Genomic DNA, 25022 nt, shown 5'->3' on the forward strand with positions numbered 1-25022 from the left:
TTTATGGACGCCAGGAGGGGAGTTTCCCACTTATCGTGGTGCGCGGCCATGGGCCCAGCCTGTTGGGTCGGGACTGGTTGCGCCATTTGCGGTTGCAATGGCAGCACATCCTCCAAACAGTTTCTGAAGGGTTGACTGAGGTGCTAGGACGATACCCAGATGTATTCCAGCCTGGTTTGGGGAAAATAAAAGGGGCCGTAGCCCGTATCCAAGTCGAACCAGGAGTCACGCCGCGCTATTTCCGGGCGCGCCCAGTGCCTTACGCCTTGCTCGAGAAGGTAGAAGGGGAGCTCACTTGTTTGGAGAGTTTGGGTATTATCAGGCCCGTCCGTTTTGCTGACTGGGCAGCACCAATTGTACCTGTAATGAAGCCAGATGCCACAGTTCGCTTGTGTGGCGACTATAAACTTACAGTGAATACGGTTTCCCGACTCGACCGATATCCAATGCCTTACATAGAGGATCTCTACGCGAAACTTGCAGGTGGACTCTCGTTCACAAAATTAGATATGAGTCACGCCTACCTGCAGTTGGAGCTGGACCCTGCCTCCCGACCATATGTAACGATTAATACACACCGGGGCCTGTATGAATATACACGGTTGCCCTTTGGAGTATCCTCTGCCTGCGCAATTTTTTAACGTGTTATGGAGGGCATTTTGAGAGGTTTACCACGTGTGGCTCTCTACTTAGATGACGTTTTGATTACAGGGACATCGGAGCAGGAACATTTGGAAAATCTGGAGGCTGTCCTTAGACGCCTTTCGGAGGCTGGAGTCCGTTTACGTCACACAAAGTGCGTATTCCAGGCAAAGGAAGTAGTCTACCTAGGTTATCGGGTGGACCGCAAAGGTTTGCACCCCGTCGCAGAGAAGGTGCGTGCAATTCAACATGCCCCCGCCCCGACTGACACTTCGCATCTTCGTTCTTTTCTCGGTCTCGTAAACTATTACGGGAAATTCCTCCCCAATCTGGCAACTACGCTGGCCCCTTTGCACCTTCTGCTAAAGAAAAATCACACCTGGGTTTGGGGTCAGCCGCAAGAAACCGCTTTCCGGCGGGTAAAGCAACAATTGTCGTCGTCTGGGTTACTAACCCACTATGATCCTTGAAAGCCTTTGCTCGTCACATGTGATGCATCCCCGTATGGTATTGGGGCCGTCCTGTCCCACAAGATGGAGAACGGGGCCGAGCGACCGATAGCTTTCGCCTCCCGCACATTGACTGCAGCGGAGAAAAAGTACACGCAGATCGAGAAGGAGGGCCTGGCAGTGGTTTCTGCGGTGAAACGCTTCCACCAGTACGTGTATGGCTGCCATTTCACTATCGTGACTGATCATAAGCCTCTGCTGGGACTTTTCAGAGAGGATAAGCCAATACCGCCCATTGCTTCTGCACAGATCCAGCGCTGGGCTTTGTTGCTTGCTGCATACGAGTATTCTCTGGAGCACAAACCAGGTACGCAGATAGCAAATGCCGACGCACTGAGCCGATTGCCTTTATCGACCGGCCCCATGTCGACCCCCACGACCGGTGAGGTGGTTGCAACTCTAAATTTTATGGACACCTTGCCTGTCACGGCATCACAGATCTGTGAGTGGACCCAGACGGAGCCAGTCCTGTCAAAGGTACGGCACATAGTCCTGTATGGTGGGCAGCATCGACAGCTCCCAGGCGAGTTGCGGGCATTTTCCTCCAAGCTGTCAGAATTCAGCGTGGAAGACGGCATCCTCTTGTGGGGGACGCGTGTGATTGTCCCGGAAAAAGGCCAGGAGCTGATACTAACAGACTTGCACAATGGGCATCCAGGCGTGACCAAAATGAAAATATTGGCCCGGAGTTATGTCTGGTGGCCAGGCCTCGACACCGACATTGAGAAGGTGGCCCAAAACTGCTCCATTTGCCAGGAGCATCAGAAGCTTCCGCCGGCCGCGCCCCTACATCACTGGGAATGGCCAGGGCGGCCTTGGGCACGCTTGCATGCAGATTTCGCAGGCCCTTTTCAAGGATCCATGTTCCTTCTACTAATTGACGCCCAGTCTAAATGGCTAGAGGTGCATAAGATGCAGGGGACAACGTCCTGCGCAACAATTGAAAAGATGCGTTTACCGTTTAGTATGCATAGCCTCCCCGAGGTGCTGGTCACGGATAATGGCACTCCATTCATGAGTGAGGAGTTTGCGAGGTTCATAAAGATGAACGGCATCCGCCATATCCGCACTGCCCCTTACCACCCGGCTTCAAATGGGTTGGCAGAGCGCGCAGTGCAGACATTCAAAAGAGGCCTAAAGAAGCAGTCTTCCGGATCAATGGACACGAGACTGGCTTGCTTTTTGTTTACGTATAGGACCACCCCCCAAGCAGTGACTGGGGTAGCTCCCGCAGAACTCCTAATGGGCCGGAGACTTCGCACCCGCCTTAGTATGGTTTTCCCGGACATTGGCGCAAAAGTACGCCGCACACAAGAACGGCAGGGACAGGGATTTCCTCGGCATCGGCCGATTCGGCAGTTTGCGCCCGGTGACCCAGTGTTCGTTCGGAATTTTGCTGGTGGTGCCCAATGGGTTCCTGGTGCAATCTTTCGCCAAACGGGCCCTATTCTTACCAGGTGCAAGCCCAGGGCCGTCTCCAGCGCAAACATGTAGACCACGTTCGGTCCAGAAAACTATCCCTCAAAAGATTCCCCGCCCCCAGAGCTAATTTCTACAGCCACAGAGACAAGGGAAGGTAGTCCTCACAATCTTCCACTGGTGCCTCACTCGAAGCCTGCGCAGGTCGTTACGGAACCGAATGGAGATAGAAACGCTGACATGACGGAGGCAACAGAGTCTGACTCCGAGATGGAGACACAGGATGCATCGGGGGGGGAATCCTCGGGTCCACGGGCCGTGGATGTACAACCGTTGCACTGTTCATCACAGAAGCGCCGGTCTCCGTCTCATTACACACCGCCTGATCCAGCGCCGCGTGCAAATGGTGTCCGGCCTGCGGCCAAACGAGTCCGACGCCCTCCTTCGCCAGGGTCTTCGGTGGATTCCTTGGGCTTTGTGGGGGAGGGATGTTATAACCTGCCTACTTACCATTGGCTGGAGACTAATGACAATCCCACAATCCTGTGGGAGTATGAGCTTCCCCAATGAGGGGGGCGGAGAAACCATTAGTAAACTCCTAGTATAAATAAAGCTGGCCAGTTCAGGAACCAGCAGGAAGGAGTATGCAGCAAGGGAAGTTACTGCTACTGTTATATATATATATATATATGTTATTGTAAATAAATGTTATTACTTTGTATCCTTAAAACTCGTGCTGGATTCTTCGTGGCCGTCACAAAATGTACATACGAACTCCGCTCCACAAACCCCTTGATTGAATTCCCAGGTTTATGTTGTTTGATATATTAACCCACCTCCCCGCCGAACCTCCCGATTAGACCCCAGCCTGTAACTCACCCCGGGAATCAATGTATGATATTGGTTTCTCTGCCAGTCGGGCTGTTACATAGCACACATGTCCGTGGTGTATATCATTGAGTTATACAGGCTTGCGGCACAGAAAAGGCCCTTCGGCCCATTGCGTTTAGTCAGAAAGAAACACCTATTCTAAAGCCATTTGCCAGCACTTGGTGACGCTTCCTGTTCCCCCCCCCCCGCTATGTTTGAAAGCTGTGTGCTCTGCGTCTTTCTACCATCCTGGCTTGTAACAAATATTGCGAGCTACAGCGAATATCAAAGCCATGAGATCTCCGACAACTACTCCCCCCCCCCCCCCCCCCCCCCCCCCCCCCGCCGCATTCCCACCTCTGTCGGCTCAACCTGCATTCTAGTCAAACAGCAAGCAGCACTACAAGCAACCGTTGCCTCGGAAACCATCATCCCGGCCTTGGCTTGTTACTGTGCGTGATAGATAAGAGCAGAATATATAACCGCTCACAATTCCCCCGCCGTGACTGCCCTCACGCTCGGCAACACGTGAATAATTTGCTATTCTCGCAGTCGTGGCATTTGGGAGAGAGCGAGAAACAATCTGTTTTTGTGATGTTGGTTGAGGAATAGATATTGACCAGGGCTCCAGGGATAACTTCCCAGCTCTTCTTCTAAAGTCACGCCACCGGCTCTCTTCCATCCACCAGGGAGGGCAGGGGTGGGATCTCTTAATGTCTCCCCCCCTGATAGATGGCACCTCCGACAGTGCTGTTTACCTCAACCCAAAACCACATGATTCAGACTGCCCATGGGGGAGACATTGAATTGAATCCTTGTCGCTAAATCGAAATTCACACTATATTGCATTTACAGTGGTGCACCCTTCCTTATTTGGGGATCACCGCCTGCAACATGCGCGCAATTGCACACTCATACCACCAGGTGGAGAATTCTAATCCGCCCCCCCCACCCCCCACCCAGACCCCCATTACCAGAGCTGCAATGTCTCTGACAACGATTTTGTCCTGAGAGAGAGAGAGGCAAGTGAGAACAATTTTTCCTCAGTCTAAATTGAAAGAAGGTGGGATTGGAGATGGGCACCAATCTATAAATAAATGTGTGATGATTTCTCAGACTCAAACACTGTCACCACACTGCATCTTCAATGATAAGGACTCGAAAACTGGAACTGCTGGAATATGAGTCAGCACTTGGAATTGGGAGACAATGAGTGATGATATTTGAAGACATTCCGTGTTTAATGTAGCGGTGGTTGCTTAATCCAGTCAGTCCCGTTCACCCCCCACCTGTTCTAATTCCTGCAAGTTTATTTCCATCGTGTCCATCACACCTCCTTCTGAAATCGTTCAACGTCACCGCTTCCACCACTCTCGTAGGCAGCAGGTTCCGGCTCCTGACCGCTCGCTGTGTAAATAAAACGTTCCTCCTCACAATCCCGCCTGTATCTTTTGTCCGAAGCTTTAAGTCTGTGTCTCTCCCCCACTAACCCTTGTATCTTTAGCTAATGGAAACAGCTTTTTGTTGTTGACCGTGGGCGGGATCCACTGGTCCCCCTAGCGCATGTTTCTCGGCAGGGCGTCGTTCGCTGGAGGCGGGATTTCCCACCCCAAGCTGCCGGGTGACCCACCGGCGGGAGTGCGCCGCCAGTGGGATAAGAGAATCCTAATGGACGGAGAATTCTAAACCTGACACAATCTTGTCCACCTCGATCAAATCTCTCCTCAATCTCCTTGGCTCCGAGGAGGACAACCCCTATTTCTCTGACCTACCCTTCGGAGCTAAAACTCTCCTCATCCCCTGGAACCGCTCTGGTAAGCCTCCCTCCGCACCTTCTGGACGATCCTCACACCCTTTCTCAAGTTGGCGACGAGAATCGGACACACTAGTTAGGAAACTGCGAAGGCCTAGGCCCATTCAGACTATTCTCTGTGTCCAGCATTATTTCCCGGGCCCGGGCCTCAGGGATGGGCTCAGGGGTCACAGCAGGGGGCAGCGTTCCCTCACCCGGGGTCGAAGGAGTGCTGATTTAACTGCAGGAACGAGAGGCTGTGAGGAGCCCATAATCCCACAAGCAGCAGTGCTCAGGCTGTGATGTAAGACACGCTCTGCTGAGTCGCAATTGGAATTCAAGGTCTCCTGACTGCGACCCCACACGCACCATCGCGCAGTCCTTCACGGGTCAGTGACAGGCTCCCTCGATCTGATCCTCACCCTGACCCGATGAAGCAAGGCTGGGTCAGGGTGATGGGCCCAGTATTCCTCCGCCACAAGCAGCCAGACAAAACGCCGTCGTCACTCGCTGAAATCACAGCCGAAAGGAAAGCCACCTGCAAGAGGGGAAAGTCAGGACGATCGAGGGAGCCATTTGGGAGAGCGTGGGACACGTCAAATGGGATTCAGGGATTGAAACGTTGAAAACGCACTGGAGAAATGCCTGCTGAATTCCCCCTTGTTTTAGGCTCCCCTCATGGAAAAGGTACATCAGAGGAGGCCATTCAGCCCATCTGATCAATGCTAGCCCGAGGATACCCAGGTGCCTTTTCTAATCGCACCTTCCTGCACCCGGTCCGTAGCCCTGTAGCTTACAGCACATAACTTGCAGATCCAGGTACTTAAATTTTTTTTTTTTTTTTAAGAGTTTCCAGTTCATTTTTTCCCAATTAAAGGGCAATTAGCGTGGCCAATCCACCTACCCTGCACATCTTTGGGTTGTGGGGGCGAAACCCACGCAGACACGGGGAGAATGTGCAAACTCCGCACTGACAGTGACCCAGAGCCGGGACTGAACCTGGGACCTCGGCGCCGTGAGGCTGCAGTGCTAACCATAGCGCCACCGTGCTGCCCCTAGATCCAGGTACTTTTTAAAAAGAGTTTAGGGTTTCTGCCTCCACCAATTCCAGTCTCCTACTGGGTCATAAGGTTTCCTCACGTCCTCTCTACACCTTCTGCCACTTATCATGAATCTGTGTCCCCGGTTCTCGAATTCTCCACCAAGGGAAGCAATTTTATCCTGTCCACTCCATCTCTTCCCTCATCGGATAGTTTCTCTCCATTAAGCCTATCATTTTAAATAGCTTGGTTAGATTATCTCTCAATATTCGGCGGCATAGTAGCACAGTGGGTCGCACTGTTGCTTCACAGCGTCAGTGTCCCAGGTTCGATTCCCGGCTTGGGTCACTGTCTGCGCGTAGTCTGCACATTCTCCCCGTGTCTGCGTGGGTTTCCTCCGGGTGCTCCGGTTTCCTCCCACAAGTCCCGAAAGACGTGCTTGTTAGGTGAATTGGACATTCTGAATTCTCCCTCTGTGACCCGAACAGGCGCCGGAATGTGGCGACGAGGGGCTTTTCACAGTCACTTCATTGCAGTGTTAATGTAAGCCTACATGTGACAATAATGATTATTTTAAAAAAAATATTATCCCTCAATCTTCCTCACTCAAGGGAACACAAGCCTCTTCTGTGCAGCCTGTCCTCGTGTTCCAACCCTCTGAGCTTTGGAATCAACCCCTCCATGTACAAGTTTAAGCTAACAGCAGAGGCAGCAATCAATGACGCTCATTCTGATGTCTTTGTCTATTCAGGATGTCCCTACCAAGCTGGTGGCTAAGGCTGTGGCACTGCCGATGACAGTGCGGGGGCACTGGTTCCTGAGCCCCCGCACAGAGTACAGCGTCGCTGTCCAAATCGCCATCAAGCAGAGTGATGGAGAATACCTCGTGTCGGACTGGAGTGAGGTGGTGGAATTCTGCACTGGAGGTGAGCATGTGAAATGCACGGACTGCAACGCTCAATGAGCAACAGAGAGACTACCCGACAGAAAAAAAACCCTCTAGATTGTCTTCTGGCGGTCGCAATGGAGTGAAATATTGCTGAAAAGAGAGAGGTATCGCTGAATTTTTTTCATATTGCACCCATCAGGACAAATGCAAGAATGCCAAATTTCAAACAATTCCAACAATCTGTGCAACAAGGAGAAAAGGATATTGATTGGCTGGCAACTTGACTGATTAGCTGAGGCGTTACCATTGAGAATGCAACGGGGAATAAAATATCTACTGTTAAATGTGATTCCATGATTGGGCAGCATTTGTCAAGCAATCATCAGTGCTCGCAGCTACACTAACGAGCAGTGTAAGACAGTTGGTCAACTTTATAACGTGGCTCATTTACCCTTGCTCGAAGTGACATACATTCATACACGTGGACTCATCCTCTGCAAACAAAAGGAATATGTCCAAGCCTCGTCCCTTTTTTGATTATCAGCAAGTTTGAGGACCCTATAGTCCCCTTTTGCTTTCTCCATGGCATCACCTCGTCTAATCAGAGTTGGCCTACCAACCAATCACCCCTTTTCCTCCTACAGTATAAAATGTGATTGTTTGAAATTTGACCTTCTTATGTTCGTCTTGATGAGTGCAAAACGAAAAGCTTCAGCAACATGTCTCATTTCAGGTATATTCCAGCTCGGTACTATCAGATCTGTTTGATAATGGAGCTGTTAACTAACCTTAGCGACCAATCTCATCTTCAACGGACCTCGACATGAGGTGATGGAGAGCTTTGGGAATAATTGATTCAAAGCCGATAGATCCCTCAAGCTGCACTTACTATAGCAGCTACAGAGTGGAGTCTCTTTACATTAGCTAGGGGATCTCCTGAGAGTATTAACAGTCTCCGAGACATATTCTGTAAATATTATCAGTCTCGCAGAGGGATTTTTCGAATCACCTCAAAGAGATATCCTGTGAATATAAACACTCGATGAGAGATATTCTGTAGATATTAACACTCTCCCAGAAACATCCTGAAAATGTTAACACTTTCCAAGATATCCTCGTAGACGGTGTTGTATGTTGTAGCTGAGTCTCTGTGAATGTGTTTCCCAGATTATTCCACTGCCCACTTGAAACAGTTGCTGGAGAAGGCGGAAGTGATTGCTGGACGCATGCTGAGATTCTCTGTCTTCTATCGGAATCAGCAGGAGGAATACTTTGAATACATCAGGTGGGATACATTTACTGCCTGTTTCTGTCTGACATTCAAACCCCAGCCCCGTGTCCACTCCCGTCACCGATACTGTCCACCTCCAGCTCTTGTAATTCACCGGTCTCCGCGCTGCCTCAGCCCATCGGCTACAGAAATCCTCGTCCATGCCTTTGGAAGCTCCAGGCTTGATGGTTTCAATCATCTGCTGGCCAGCCTCCGTAAACAGGGGGTGGGATTCTCCGAAATGGAGGCAGAGTGTTCGCGCCGTCGAGGTTCACGACGGCGCGAAACGGCCCCTATCCCGACCGATTCAGGGCCCGATAATGGGCTAGGAGTGGCGCCGCGTCATTTACGCGCGCCAGGCCTTGGCGCCGGGTAAAGGCGGCGCCGCATACATGACGCGGCCAGCGCCGCAGAACTGGCGTCACCCGCGCATGCGCGGGTTGCCGTCCTCTCTGAGTCCGCCCCGCAAGAAGATGTCTGATGGATCTTGTGGGGCTGCGGAAGAAAGGAGGTCCTCCTTCAGAGAGGCCGGCCCGACGATCAGTGGGCACCGATCGCGGGCCAGACCCCATTTGAGGGCCCCCCCCCAGTGCAGGATCCCCCCTCGCCCCCCCCGCAGGCCCCCCACCCCCATCAGCGTTCGCGCGCTATTCCCGCCGGCAGCGACCAGGTGTGGACGGCGCCGGGGGGAACCCGCCGTTTTGGGCAGGCTGCTCGGCTCATCCGGGCCGGAGAATCGCGGGGGTGCCGGAGAATCGCCATTTTGGCTGTCTCGGGCGATTCACTGTACTGCGCCGCGCAAAACGCGATTGTGCCGATCTGGCCCCTTCCGTGAATTGCGGGAGGGCGGCAGACCGGCGTCGCGGGAAAATTTGGCGACCCAGGCGATTCTCCCAACCGGCGCGGGAGCGGAGAATCGCGCCCACGATCTTGTCTGAAGCCTGACGGTCCATGTCCCAACTCAAACTAAGACCCATTCACCCTTCAGTGAGGCTCGCCACCTGGAGATGCATACATAGGAACGGGAGTGGGCCATTCTGCCCCTCGAGCCTGTCCCACCATTCAATGAGATCATGGCTGATCTGAGGCCTACCTGCATTTGCCCCATATCCCTTAACCCCTTTTCTGAACAAAAATCGATCTCAAATTTAAAATGAACAACCGATCTCGCTTTGATTGCTCTTTGTGGGAGAGAGTTCCAAACCTCTACCACCGTTTGAGTGAAGTTTTTCCTAACATCTCTCCTGAACGGTCCAGCCCTAATTTTTAGACCATGCCCCTAGTTTTAGAATCTCCAACCAAGAATAAAAACGTCTCAGCCTCGTTTTCAAATCCGGATGTTGCCTGACTTCTCCCAATCTCGGCCATCGCCTCCAGCTCACCGACCTCTCTGATATCTGCGTTCCTCTAATATCTGCTTCTTCAGCATCGCTGATTTACGATCCGCCCCAGTCTCTCTTTCCTCTTTCAAATGCTGTTTTGACCAATCCTTTTGCTCACTTAAACCTGGTACGTGGCTCAGTGTCAAACTTATTTCATAATGCTCCTGTCAGTCACCTTGGGACATTTAACGGCAACAAGTTAATCTAATTAAACATTTTCCAGGAGCATTAAAAAAACAACACTTGGCAACAAGTCATGTAAAGCAGATGACCTAAAGCTTGCTCCGTATGTGGTACAGTGTCACTTTCCATTTGCATCGATCCCTGTGAACATTAAACTTTGCCAAAGGTGCATTTTAAATGGAGGTTGTAGTAATAATATCAATTGGATCGTCATTGAGAGACAGTTAACATATGGTCAGCTTCCTAAACCCCTGCTGCTGCTGCCTTGTGGCAGAATGCTCAGATCTACAGCTTCACTCTGTATCTGATCATGTACAGGGAGTTTACTCAGGTTCTAACCCCGTGCTGTACCTGTCCTGGGAGTGTTTGATGGGGACAGTGTAGAGGGAGCTTTACTCTGTATCTAACCCCGTGCTGTACCTGTCCTGGGAGTGTTTGATGGGGACAGTGTAGAGGGAGCTTTACTCTGTATCTAACCCCGTGCTGTACCTGTCCTGGGAGTGTTTGATGTGGACAGTGTAGAGGGAGCTTTACTCTGTATCTAACCCGTGCTGTACCTGTCCTGGGAGTTTTTAATGGGGACAGTGTAGAGGGGGCTTTACTCTGCACCTAACCCCGTGCTGTACCTGTCCTGGGAGTGTTTGATGGGGACAGTGTAGAGGGAGCTTTAGTCTGTATCTAACCCCGTGCTGTACCTGTCCTGGGAGTGTTTGATGAGGCAGTGTAGAGGAGCTTTACTCTGTATCTAACCCCGTGCTGTACCTGTCCTGGGAGTGTTTGATGGGGACAGTGTAGAGGGAGCTTTACTCTGTATCTAACCCCCATGCTGTACCTGTCCTGGGAGTGTTTGATGGGGACAGTGTAGAGGGAGCTTTACTCTGTATCTAACCCTGTGCTGGACCTGTCCTGGGAGTGTTTGATGGGGACAGTGTAGAGGGAGCTTTACTCTGTATCTAACCCCGTGCTGTACCTGTCCTGGGAGTGTTTGATGGGGACAGTGTAGAGGGAGCTTTACTCTGTATCTAACCCCGTGCTGAACCTGTCCTGGGAGTGTTTGATGAGGCAGTGTAGAGGAGCTTTACTCTGTATCTAACCCCGTGCTGTACCTGTCCTGGGAGTGTTTGATGGGACAGTGTAGACGGAGCTTTACTCTGTATCTAACCCCGTGCTGTACCTGTCCTGGGAGTGTTTGATGGGGACAGTGTAGAGGGGGCTTTACTCTGTATCTAACCCCATGCTGTACCTGTCCTGGGAGTGTTTGATGGGGACAGTGTAGAGGGAGATTTACTCTGTATCTAACCCGTGCTGTACCTGTCCTGGGAGTTTTTGATGGGGACAGTGTAGAGGGGGCTTTACTCTGTATCTAACCCCGTGCTGTACCTGTCCTGGGAGTGTTTGATGGGGACAGTGTAGAGGGAGCTTTAGTCTATATCTAACCCCGTGCTGTACCTGTCCTGGGAGTGTTTGATGGGGACAGTGTAGAGGGAGCTTTACTCTGTATCTAACCCCGAGCTGTACCTGTCCTGGGAGTGTTTGATGAGGCAGTGTAGAGGAGCTTTACTCTGTATCTAACCCCGTGCTGTACCTGTCCTGGGAGTGTTTGATGGGGACAGTGTAGAGGGAGCTTTACTCTGTATCTAACCCCGAGCTGTACCTGTCCTGGGAGTGTTTGATGAGGCAGTGTAGAGGAGCTTTACTCTGTATCTAACCCCGTGCTGTACCTGTGCTGGGAGTGTTTGATGTGGACAGTGTAGAGGGAGCTTTACTCTGTATCTAACCCGTGCTGTACCTGTCCTGGGAGTTTTTAATGGGGACAGTGTAGAGGGGGCTTTACTCTGCACCTAACCCCGTGCTGTACCTGTCCTGGGAGTGTTTGATGGGGACAGTGTAGAGGGAGCTTTAGTCTGTATCTAACCCCGTGCTGTACCTGTCCTGGGAGTGTTTGATGAGGCAGTGTAGAGGAGCTTTACTCTGTATCTAACCCCGTGCTGTACCTGTCCTGGGAGTGTTTGATGGGACAGTGTCGAGGGAGCTTTACTCTGTATCTAACCCCGTGCTGTACCTGTCCTGGGAGTGTTTGATGGGGACAGTGTAGAGGGAGCTTTACTCTGTATCTAACCCCGTGCTGTACCTGTCCTGGGAGTGTTTGATGTGGACAGTGTAGAGGGAGCTTTACTCTGTATCTAACCCGTGCTGTACCTGTCCTGGGAGTTTTTAATGGGGACAGTGTAGAGGGGGCTTTACTCTGCATCTAACCCCGTGCTGTACCTGTCCTGGGAGTGTTTGATGGGGACAGTGTAGAGGGAGCTTTAGTCTGTATCTAACCCCGTGCTGTACCTGTCCTGGGAGTGTTTGATGAGGCAGTGTAGAGGAGCTTTACTCTGTATCTAACCCCGTGCTGTACCTGTCCTGGGAGTGTTTGATGGGGACAGTGTAGAGGGAGCTTTACTCTGTATCTAACCCCCGTGCTGTACCTGTCCTGGGAGTGTTTGATGGGGACAGTGTACAGGGAGCTTTACTCTGTATCTAACCCTGTGCTGGACCTGTCCTGGGAGTGTTTGATGGGGACAGTGTAGAGGGAGCTTTACTCTGTATCTAACCCCGTGCTGTACCTGTCCTGGGAGTGTTTGATGGGGACAGTGTAGAGGAGCTTTACTCTGTATCTAACCCCGTGCTGTACCTGTCCTGGGAGTGTTTGATGTGGACAGTGTAGAGGGAGCTTTACTCTGTATCTAACCCCGTGCTGTACCTGTCCTGGGAGTGTTTGATGAGGCAGTGTAGAGGAGCTTTACTCTGTATCTAACCCCATGCTGTACCTGTCCTGGGAGTGTTTCATGGGGACAGTGTAGAGGGAGCTTTACTCTGTATCTAACCCCGTGCTGTACCTGTCCTGGGAGTGTTTAATGGGGACAGTGTAGAGGGGGCTTTACTCTGTATCTAACCCCGAGCTGTACCTGTCCTGGGAGTGTTTGATGAGGCAGTGTAGAGGAGCTTTACTCTGTATCTAACCCCGTGCTGTACCTGTCCTGGGAGTGTTTGATGGGGACAGTGTAGAGGGAGCTTTACTCTGTATCTAACCCCGAGCTGTACCTGTCCTGGGAGTGTTTGATGAGGCAGTGTAGAGGAGCTTTACTCTGTATCTAACCCCGTGCTGTACCTGTGCTGGGAGTGTTTGATGTGGACAGTGTAGAGGGAGCTTTACTCTGTATCTAACCCGTGCTGTACCTGTCCTGGGAGTTTTTAATGGGGACAGTGTAGAGGGGGCTTTACTCTGCACCTAACCCCGTGCTGTACCTGTCCTGGGAGTGTTTGATGGGGACAGTGTAGAGGGAGCTTTAGTCTGTATCTAACCCCGTGCTGTACCTGTCCTGGGAGTGTTTGATGAGGCAGTGTAGAGGAGCTTTACTCTGTATCTAACCCCGTGCTGTACCTGTCCTGGGAGTGTTTGATGGGACAGTGTCGAGGGAGCTTTACTCTGTATCTAACCCCGTGCTGTACCTGTCCTGGGAGTGTTTGATGGGGACAGTGTAGAGGGAGCTTTACTCTGTATCTAACCCCGTGCTGTACCTGTCCTGGGAGTGTTTGATGGGGACAGTGTAGAGGGAGCTTTACTCTGTATCTAACCCCGTGCTGTACCTGTCCTGGGAGTGTTTGATGGGGACAGTGTAGAGGGAGCTTTACTCTGTATCTAACCCCGTGCTGTACCTGTCCTGGGAGTGTTTGATGAGGCAGTGTAGAGGAGCTTTACTCTGTATCTAACCCCATGCTGTACCTGTCCTGGGAGTGTTTCATGGGGACAGTGTAGAGGGAGCTTTACTCTGTATCTAACCCCGTGCTGTACCTGTCCTGGGAGTGTTTAATGGGGACAGTGTAGAGGGGGCTTTACTCTGTATCTAACCCCGTGTTGTACCTGTCCTGGGAGTGTTTGATGGGGACAGTGTAGAGGGAGCTTTACTCTGTATCTAACCCGTGCTGTACCTGTCCTGGGAGTGTTTGATGGGGACAGTGTAGAGGGAGCTTTACTCTGTATCTAACCCTGTGCTGGACCTGTCCTGGGAGTGTTTGATGGGGACAGTGTAGAGGGAGCTTTACTCTGTATCTAACCCCGTGCTGTACCTGTCCTGGGAGTGTTTGATGGGGACAGTGTAGAAGGAGCTTTACTCTGTATCTAACCCCGTACTGTACCTGTCCTGGGAGTGTTTGATGAGGCAGTGTAGAGGAGCTTTACTCTGTATCTAACCCCGTGCTGTACCTGTCCTGGGAGTGTTTGATGGGGACAGTGTAGCGGGAGCTTTACTCTGTATCTAACCCCGTGCTGTATATGTCCTGGGAGTGTTTGATGGGGACAGTGTAAAGGGAGTTTAACTCTGTATCTAACCCCGTGCTGTACCTGTCCTGGGAGTGTTTGATGGGGACAGTGTTGACGGAGCTTTACTCAGTATCTAACCCCGTGCTGTACCTGTCCTGGGAGTGTTTGATGGGGGTAGTGTAGAGGGAGCTTTACTCTGTATCTAACCCCGTGCTGTACCTGTCCTGGGAGTGTTTGATGGGGACAGTGTAGAGGGAGCTTTACTCTGTATCTAACCCCGTGCTGTATCTGTCCTGGGAGTGTTTGATGGAGACAGTGTAGAGGGAGCTTTACTCTGTATCTAACCCCGTGCTATACCTGTCCTGGGAGTGTTTGATGAGGATAGTTGTTGAGCTGCTTTGTAGGGAAGCCCGGAGTTACCTCACTCCAAGTCTATTGTTGTTACAGGACCCACCATAATGGTGTCATGCAGCCCTATCTGAAGGACAGCAGCGGCAGTCACGGCTCCCCGGTCAACGGCACGCTACACGGCATCTTCTTCAGCTGCAACACCGAGTTCAACACCGGCGAGCCGCAGATGGACTCCCCGTACGGCCGGCTGCGGCTCCGGGTGGACGCCGAGCACCTCTTCAACCCCGGCACCAACCTCTACTTTGCCGACTTCTACTGCATGTACACGGCCTACCACTATGTCATCCTGGTGCTGGCGCCCAAGGGCACCGCCGGCGACCTCTTCTGCCGCGAGCGGCTCCCCCTGCTGGACAGTGCCCACAACCCCTTCCTGACCTGCAGCCAGGACCCCGAGGGCCAGCTGGTCTTCCACCACGCCCAGGACCTCATCTTGGAACTGATCTATACCCAGCCGCTCAACCTGGCCCTGGGCACCCTCGGCGAGATTGGCGGGCACCAGCTCATGAGCCTCTCCACTGCCAACGCCAAGAAGGACCCCAGCTGCAAGACCTGCAATATCAGTGTTGGGCGTTAGGGGGGGTGAGAAGGGGGGGGGGGTTAATTGTGGGGCACAACATGGGGGAGGTGAGGGGACTAAAACCAGTGTCAGATCAACTGTGATTCAAACAGCCTTCAAAGGGGTGAGTGGAGGGGTATTCAGTCTGTAGGACAAACTTCCCCCCTCCCCTCAAAAAAAACATTTAATTCGTAACCAGGGAAGAAATGGAGGCAGTGGGAGGTCAGAAAGACACCAAAACCATCCCGAGACAACTGGGTGACAAGAGGGGGCAATTTCTACATCCAGAAGGTGCTAACATAACACACACACGATCGTGCTCCCATTAATACACCGGACCCATCTCTGCTTTTTGTATTAGGTCCCAGTTTTAAAATGATTGGGGAGCACTTCACGGTTGAGATGTCCTTGGATTTGCACAGGGTGGAAACCCCATTCATTCAATGGCACAGAACAGACAGCACAATCTCTCCTTGGGCGGACTCTCTCCTCTCTCTCTCTCTGCAACATCCCCTTACCTTCTGCAATTTGTGCAGACTTTTTCTTCACACCAGCGATCTGATGGAGAGGTGCAGCAAACCTGGCTCTCACAACTGAAACCCCACCTCCACCCATCTGAAGCACAAGGTATCCTCCTGTTTCTCCACCTATTAGTAATGTGGAGGATCAAAGACATCTTCCAACTTAACAGGAGCCTCAGATGTACTAGTCTGGGCCTGGATCCGAATCACCCCTCACACCATTGTGTCCCCATGGCCGAGACCTTCGCCCTCATCCCCTCTGGTTGGGTGGCCAAGTATCGTAGGCCGCGTTCCCAGAGGCTTCAGTGCGCGACCTCTCACTCCCAACTGCCTCTCTCGTTTGAAGAGCCCTCTTCTCGGGTCTAATATTTTTATAATCGCAGCATTCTAAGTTAATGAGAATTAGACACGCAGTTCGCGATGTGCCCCTCTCGACTTTCCCCACGGCTTGCTTGCCAGGAGTTCCCTGCAGGCGATGACAATTCTGCCCACTGTCAGTTTGATATTCTTGGTTGGCAACACTTAGGAGGTCCCTCTTAAAGGGGCCAACACCCACTTCAAGAGGCGGCGCCATTTCCTCTCTGCTCAGACTCTCTCAGCCTGCAGCAGCTGAAACGAGCGGATACTGACCCGCCGTGCAACCTCGCAGCACATGCACGCATTTCTGTCTGCACACGTGCAACTGCATATGCAAGTGTACAGCCAGGGCTCAATGCATGTGTGCTTTTTGACAACGTATCAATTAGCGACCATGGCACCGGATACCATGAATTCAATTCAATTCGAATTGGATTTTGGAACAAGGATTAAGGGCTTGCCCTTTCCAAACTGCGCATTGCTTTGCAACTTTTAAGTATGGGATAGAAATTATCCACACACACACTGCTCCTCCTCTCACAACGGTGGGTCAATCCCTTGCTGACACAATTCCCGAGTGTTGCTTCTAGACTCTAGACGCTATTGTATCGGATGTTGGTGAGACCACATCTGGAGTTTGTCCAATTTTGGTCTCCTTATTTGAGGAAGGATGTGGTGGGATTGGCGGCAGTTCAGAGGAGGGTCACCAGATTGATTCTTGGGATGAAAGGGTTGACGTACGAGGAGAGATTACAGTTTGGGCTGATACTCGCTGGAGTTTAGAAGGATGAGAGGGGATCTGATTGAGGGGATAAAATACTAAAAAGGATTGATAAAGTAAATGTAGATCAAATGTTCCCCCTAATGGGGTAACCTAGAACGAGAGGTCACGGATACAGGCTGAGAGGTGGTAGATTTAGAACTGAGACGAGGAGGAACTACTTCTCGTAGAGGGTGGTGAAGTTGTGGAACTCGCTGCCCCACAGTGCGGTGGAGTCCGAATCATTAAATGGTGTCAAGAAGGATACAGATATATTTCTGATTTTTAAAAACGGGTTAAAGGGAGATGGGGACGAGGTCGGGAGGCGGATTTGAGACCAGCCCTGATCTGACTGAATGGCTGAGCAGGCTTGAGGGGCTAAATTGTCTCCTCCTGTTCGGACAACTCCGAAACATTGGAATTCGGCCAACCCAGACAAACCATAGAAGCCTTACAATGCAGAAGGAGGCCATTCGGCCCATCGAGTGCACCGACCCTCTGAAAAGAGCACCCTACCCAGGCCCGCTCCCCCGCCATATCCCCATAACCCCACCGAACCATTTTGGAGACTAGGGCAAATTTAGCGCGGCCAAACCAGCTAACCTGCACATCTTTGGACTGTGGGAGGAAACCGGAGCACCCGGAGGAAACCCACGCAGACACGGGGAGGACGTGCAGACTCCGCACAGACAGTGACCCAAGCCGGGAATCGAACCTGGGACCCTGGAGCTGTGAAGCAACGGTGCTAACCACTGTGCAGCAGAAAGGCAGTCGAACCAGGAAATGAGTGGTACTGATCCAAACCATAGTTCCATATTAAGCTACACCAGGACAGTTCGGACCGGCGCCGTTCATTCCCACGTTTACACTCCCCACTCATTATCTCTCCATCAGGAAAGAATGGCGAATCCCCCTCTCTACCCGTACTGGTTTTTGAACTCTGCGCTGTGATCGAGTGCTTTCGGCACGTTTTTCTGATCTCCGTCTGTTACCCAGGCTCGAAACTCCCATTCACGCTCCGCAGTCGCTGCCAGGCCTGCTAAGGCTGCCGAGCGTTCTCCCTTTTTTTTTGTCTCAGATTCCAGCCCGCGCAGTCATTTGCTTTTCTAACTGTGCGAAGGCGAGGTTGCCGTGGCACTAGGGGCTGTCACTTAGCAGAAGCGGGAGGGGCCGCCGATCGCTTGTGCTTCTCTCCCTGTCTGCGGCCGACGCTCGCGATGCTTTTCCGGCATTTCTCTGAAGTGTGTGCTTCCTGACCTCACCCCTGAACTGCCCAGCTGAACGTTTAAGGTTATTTATTCTGCCTTATTCTGGTCTGCAACCACGCTCCCCCCCCCCCCCCCCCCCCCCCTCCCCCACCAGAGGTTCCTAACTGAGATACAGTGACAAGACGAGTTGGAATGGGAGGCAGTGAAGTCCACAGGGAGACGGAGGGCGTCAGTGAAAATTGTGGTCGACTCTCAGGGCCACTGACAGACACTGCCACCCAGTGGCGGCACTCGCAATCACATGGCAATTGGTCCCACGGCACCATTTTCAGGCAGGAGGCTTGCCCTGATCGAACTTTCCCCCTTAACCGACTCTCACCGAGTCCCCAAGTGCATCTTCGATCCACAAATTCTTGCCCTGTGCCTCTTCCAGTGCTGCCAACCCCCGCCCACGGTGCAGCACCGAGGCCCTTTCGGAAGAGGTCCTGTCTGGCGGTTCGAGGTGGGTTGTGTCAGAAAAAGAGGCAGGGGAGTTCTCCCCGGCGTCAGGGCCAACATTCATCCCTCAGTCAACATCACCAAAAACAAGACAAGTCATCTGGTCATTATCACTCTGCTGCTTGTATGAACCTGCTGTGTGCAAAATGGCTGCCACGTTCCCCGACTTTACAACTTCTAAACTACTTTATTGGCCGTCAAGTGCTCTATAAATACAAGTCTAACCAGCTCCTGTTCTCCACTTCCACATGTTTATTCCCCCTCCGCCCCCTTATTCTGCTCCTGCTTATCTGTAACGTTTCTGCTTTCCGGTGTTATTTGCCACTCTCCTGCGTCTCTGCCCGCTCCGCACCCAGTGCACGGGAGGGGCGAGCACTTAGCCCACCCTTGTGCCGGAGTTCCATGCGTGCCCACCTCATGGGATTGTGGTCTGTTTTGGGCCCTGCAATTTTCTGCACTGTTGAACAAGACTATTTGATCTTGAAAGCAAGGGCTGATCTAGTTGTCGCCCAGTGATCTGAACCATTCAGGCCTCCACCCGGGATGTGAGCCCGCTGATTCCAAGTCGCAGTGTTCAGCAACGACTTGCATTTACATAGTGCTGCCAGAGGAGGCAGATTTCCCAAGGTGCTTAACAGGAGCTGGGTCCAGCCAAGAAAATGACCACAGATGGATTCATGACAATGGGCTGAATGGTCTCCTTCTGGGATAAGACCATAAGACATAGGAGCAGAAGTAGGCCATTTGGCCCATCGAGTCTGCCCCGCCATTCGATCATGGCTGATAATTTTCTCATCCCCCTTCTCCTGCCTTCTCCCCATAACCCCTGATCCCCTTATTAATCAAGAACCTATCTATCTCTGTCTTAAAGACACTCAGTGATTTGGCCTCCACAGCCTTCTGCGGCAAAGAGTTCCACAGATTCACCACCCTCTGGCTGGAGAAATTCCTCCTCATCTGTGTTTTAAAGGATCGTCCCTTCAGTCTGAGATTGTGTCCTCTGGTTCTAGTTTTTCCCCCCTAGTGGAAACATCCTCTCCACGTCCACTCTATCCAGGCCTCGCAGTATCCTGTAAGTTTCAGTAAGATCCCCTCTCATCCTTCTAAACTCCAACTAGCACAGACACAGAGTCCACAATCATTCCTCATACGACAAGCTCTTCATTCCAGGGATCATTCTTGTGAACCTCCTCTGGACCCTTTCCAAGGCCAGCACATCCTTCCTTAGATACGGGGCCCAAAACTGCTCACAATACTCCAAATGGGGTCTGACCAGAGCCTTATACAGCCTCAGAAGTACATCCCTGCTCTTGTATTCTAGCCCTCTCGACATGAATGCTAACATTGCATTTGCCTTCTTAACTGCCGACTGAACTTGCACGTTAACCTTAAGAGAATCTTGAACAAGGACTCCCAAGTCCCATTGTACTTCTGATTTCCTAAGCATTTCCCCATGTATGTATCAGACTACAAATAGAACAGGCAGCTGAAATCTGGATCGAAGAGCCATCTTACAGGAGGGAAGCGAGGTTGAGACGCTCAGGGAAGGAATTCAATAGCTTGGGGATGAGACAAACAAAGGCATGCCCTCCAATGGAGGAGTGAAGGAAGTGCAGGGGGCCAAAGGAGGCCAGAATGGGAGGGGCTCAGGGGTCTCAAGAGGGTTGAGGGGCTGGAGGAAGGTCACGGAGGTGGAAGGGGGTGAGCCGGTGGAGGGATTTGAAAACAAGATTGAGAATTTTTTGAAACCACAAAATAATTGCCATTGAAAACAGAAATGCCGGTTGGTTGAGGAGTAAGTGAGACAGTAAGGGGTATCAGGAGCTGGCGATGAGGTGACATCCTGTGAGGCGGCTGAGAGGGGTATCTCCTCAGATTGGAGGGCCGGGCAGAGAGTGAGACAGACGGGGAGATAGATCGAGTCTCGAGTTCTGCACGGTGAAGGGGACAAAGCCGTTAGCAGGATAATAATTTCGCAGAGCACACAAGCACTTTGAGAATGAAAGAGAGCACACAAGACGTCCAAGGACCAGGTGAAGTTATTGGATCTGGCTCCAAGAGGGATTGTCAATGCTCCAGAGTTAACCTGGAGCTTCCAGGGTTTAAAGTTCAAACTCCAGGTCACTGCCCTGAGCAAAACCAGGGAGGTGAACAAAAACATGGAGACAGTCAAAAAAACGCTACGCTATTCACAAATAAATTCCCAGAACACCCTTTATTGTTAGTTGTGTGGCTGATGGGCAAGAGGCTGCTTGACTTCAATTCAGGATCCTTCACTGGTTTTGGGGCAGTAAAATGCTGAGAGAATGGGGTGGGTTGGGGCAACGGGAGACCATACAAGGAATACAGTCAAAGCTGGCAACCTGAATTCCCAAACCCCTCCCAAAATATTATTGAACCTTGGGTCAATAATCACCTCAAAGTATCGCCACCTGCCTGGATGAGTGCAACAACATTCAAGAAGCTCGACACCATCCAGGACAAAGCAGCCCTTCTTGATCAGCACCCCATCCACAAACATTCACTCCCTCCACCACCGATGCACAGTGGCAGCCGTGTGTACCATCTACAAGATGCACTGCAGCAACTCACCAAGGCTCCTTCGGCAACATTCCAAACCCACGACCTCTACCATCTAGAAGGACAAGAGCAGCAGATACCTGGGAACCCCACCACCTGGAGGTTCCCCTCCAAGTCACTCACCATCCCGACTTGGAAATATATCGGCCGTTCCTTCACTGTCGCTGGGTCAAAATCCTGGAACTCCCTCCCTAACAGCACTGTGGGTGTACCTACACCACACGGGACTGCAGCGGCTCAAGAAGGCGGCTCACCACCACCTTCTCAAGGGGCAATTAGGGATGGGCAGTAAATGCTGGACTAGCCAGCGACACCCACATCCTATAATCGTTTTTTAAAAATCCATTCACACATCCCCTTCTATCAGGAGACAAAGTCTTCACCACGAGGACCGTAAGGGAGCCAAACTGGTCATTGGCTCTGGCTGTGTGGGGAGTTCAGGGTGGTCGGGGGGGGGGGGGAAGTATGTTCAATGTTTTAGTGTTAAAGTCACTGCGGCATATCAAGGCGCTGGGAGCGACAGGCAGCTTTCACAATTCCGCAAGATGTTTCGCTTCAAAGAGTCCTCCACGTTAACCAGCTCCGTTGTGCATGAAAAGAAAATTTAAAGCTGTGTTCAGGTGAATCTGTCGGCCTGTTGCAATTTGTGTTATGTGTTTCTATGCAAGCTAATATTACCGAGTGGAGCAAAGCTTGTGCTGCACGTAAAACTCAAATCAATAAAAGCTTCAGCGAAGGCCTGGTGTCTAAGCGGTGGTCATTTCTCTGAATGCACTGATGGGAGCCAGTCCTGAAACATGCACCTCTGGGAGATTTACTGGAATGGTCCCAAGGGTTAAATTGGAAAGGTTGGAGAAGCTGTGGTTGTTCTCCTTCGAGTAGAGAAGGTTAAAGGGGAAGGTGGAGATGTGACAGAGGTGTTCAAATTTCAGAGTGTTTGATAAGAGTAAATAAGGAGCAATAGTTGAGAAGGGCGGCAGAGTTGGTCACCATGTGGGTTAATATAGTGTAGAAGAATCAAATTGTTTAATAAACAACATGTAACCACACAGTAAGCTGCTTGATAATACAGAACTTGAATGTTGCTGAAAAGACACAGCACTGGGCAGCACTTGCTGAACAATACGGAGTGCTGTAACAGCTATGCTAAGAACCAATTTAAGATAATCACTCGTCGTTGTAATATGGTTCATTTAGGCATGCTGGAAGATACATTCACTCACAGGGGACACGTTCTCAGCGAACAAGAGGGATATGCTCAAGCCTCGAGCCTTATTTGAATTACCCAGAAGTTTGGGGAGCCCATAGTTCCCGTTTGCTTTTTCCATGCCAACGCCTCGACCAATCAGAGTTGGCTTAGCCAACCAATAATTTCTCCTGTGGTGGAAATCGTTGTGATGGCTTCAAATTTGGCATTCTTGCATTTGTCCTGATGAGTGTCGGACAAAAAGCTTTGGGAACATGTCCCTCTTACGGTGACATTCAATTTAAAATTCACTGATTTAACGGCACAATAGATTCCGTGTAACATCCTACAGCCCAGTACTTAACTCTGCACGGCACTGGTCAGAGAGTAGGAGTTCTTTAGTCGCCCTGCCAACACCATTAAGAACAGATCACCTGCTCAGTTATTCATTGCATTTATGGGATCTTGCCATTCACAATAGGGCTGCACTGAATAAAAAGCATTAACTGGTCACGCACCTTAGCCCATCAATAAATCTAACTGTCCCTCTCTAATCAGGAGATACAGTCTAAGAATAAGGGGTAGGCCATTTTGGACAGATGAGGAGAAATTTCTTGGCCGCGATTCTCCGACTCCCCACCGGGTCGGAGAATCGCCGGGGGCTGGCGTGAATCCTGCCCCCGCCGTGTCCTGAATTCTCCGCCACCAGAGATTCGGCGGGGGCGGGAATCGCGCCGGTCGGCGGGCCCACCCCCGGCGATTCTCCGGCCCACGATAGGAATGCCTGTCCCGCCGGCGTGGATTGAACCACCTTTTGAACGGCGGGACAAGGCGGCGCGGGCAGGCTCCGGGGTCCTGGGGGGCGCAGGCCGATCTGGCCCCGGGGGGGGTGCCCCCACAGTGGCCTGGCCCGCGATCGGGGCCCACCGATCCGCGGGCGGGCCTGTGCCATGGGGGCACTCTTTTTCTTCCGCCTTCGCCATGGTCTTCACTATGGCGGAGGCGGAATAGACCCCCTCCCCTGCGCATGTGCGGGGATGAAGTCAGCAGTCGCTAACGCTCCCGCGCATGCGTCGCCCGGCGAAGACCTTTCCCGCCAGCCGGCGGAGCGGAAACCACTCCGGCGCGGGCCGAGCCCCTCAAGGTGAGGGCTTGGCCCCTAAAGGGGCGGAGATTTCCGCACCTTTGGGGCGGCCCGACGCCGGAGTGGTTCCCGCCACTCCATTACGACGGAACCCCCCCCCGCCCCGCCGGGTGGGGGAGAATCCCGCCCCTTCACTCAGATGGTGGAAAATCTTTAGAACTATCTACCCTGGAGAGGTTGATACTGAGTATATTCAAGATAGAAATCGATAGACTTGTAGTTATTGAAGGTATCAAGGGATAAGGGGATAGTGCGGGGTTTTGGTAGATCACCTATGATCTAGTTGACTGGCAGAGCAGGCTCGAGGGGCCGAGTGGCCTACTTCTGCTCCTATCTTCCATGTTCCCTCCTCTTCCAGCCCCCAAGTGTGCGAGAGCCCCTCACTGATTCGCTCGTGCACCAGTACCACCCGCCTTTCCGGTGTCCAGGAACTTATGCTTGGCCTAGCGGTGAAGGACGAACAAGACAAGAGTGAAGAAGAAGAAGAAACATTGTCACGCGATCTCCCGCTCACAGTCACCAGCTCGAGTACTGATGCTGCGTACTCTGGAGGGCAGCACACAGGTGGTGAGGTAGCAGCCCGCGTGGGCTGCAGCCTGGCGGGGCGGGGGGTAGCGTGGGTACCTGGTCACCCGAGTGGGAAGTCGTATCCGAGTTCCGCTGCTGAGGAACCTGATGAAGCTGCCTGCTTGGAGCACAAACCAATCCAGCATGCGCGGGGATGAAGTCAGCAGTCGCTGACGCTCCCGCGCATGCGTCGCCCGGCGAAGACCGGGTGGCCAACTACATTGGCACAGCTGGAGAGCCAGCGACGATGCAGAACCTGATGGCCGGCATCTCAGGTCCCGTTGCGGGACATGCAGTAACCATCCAACATCTGAGTGCTGAGGTAGCGGCTCAGACTGAAGCCATCCAAGCTCAGGCTGCATTTATCTATTCATCTCGGATTTCACACCCTATTGCATGTCTGTGTTGCTCGAAGTCTGTCCTGTAATGACACAGAAATTAGGAACTAGAGGAAGCCATTCAGCCCCATCATGCTGATGTCCTAGAGCTGTTGGGGAGAGTTTAAACTAATGTGGCAGGGGGATGGGAACCGATGCAGGAAGTTGGAAGGTAGTAAAACAGGGACAGAAATAAAAGGCAGTAAGGGGGAAAGTGTAAGGCAGAGAAGCCATAGTCAAAAATCAAAAAGGGCAACAGTACAAGGTACAGTGACTGAGGGGAGCTCAGTGAATAGGACCAGGAATACGAAAAGAAATAAAACGGGAAGTGAAAACATTAATGGTAAGCGATGCGGCAGGTTGTTACAGGAAGATGTGGGTTCGACGACAAGGAAAATTAGGAGAAAGGCTAAGAGGAAATATAACTTAGGAGAGGTTACTGATCGAGGTGTTAAGATTAAGAACAGAGGTTGAAAAGCCAACATAAGTGTACTTTACCTGAATGCTCATAGTATTCGGAATAAGGTAAATGAGTTGATGGCGCAAATCATC

General features: G+C 51.8%; 1 protein-coding gene across 3 annotated transcripts in view; it reads left to right on the top strand.

The window, feature by feature from the left end:
* Nucleotides 1-21933, top strand: part of LOC140396978 (phytanoyl-CoA hydroxylase-interacting protein-like) — a 91921-nt gene extending 69988 nt beyond the window's left edge. For all 3 annotated transcript variants that reach the window (XM_072485980.1, XM_072485979.1, XM_072485981.1), the window contains 3 exons: nucleotides 7024-7198; nucleotides 8329-8446; nucleotides 14753-21933. In XM_072485980.1, the coding sequence (XP_072342081.1) occupies nucleotides 7024-7198; nucleotides 8329-8446; nucleotides 14753-15290 (831 nt within the window). In that variant the 3' untranslated portion in view covers nucleotides 15291-21933. The remainder of the gene's footprint in view (nucleotides 1-7023; nucleotides 7199-8328; nucleotides 8447-14752) is intronic.
* The last annotated feature ends 3089 nt before the right edge of the window (nucleotides 21934-25022 follow it).

The sequence above is a fragment of the Scyliorhinus torazame genome, chromosome 20 (genome assembly GCF_047496885.1).
Source record: "Scyliorhinus torazame isolate Kashiwa2021f chromosome 20, sScyTor2.1, whole genome shotgun sequence".
Taxonomy (NCBI): domain Eukaryota; kingdom Metazoa; phylum Chordata; class Chondrichthyes; order Carcharhiniformes; family Scyliorhinidae; genus Scyliorhinus; species Scyliorhinus torazame.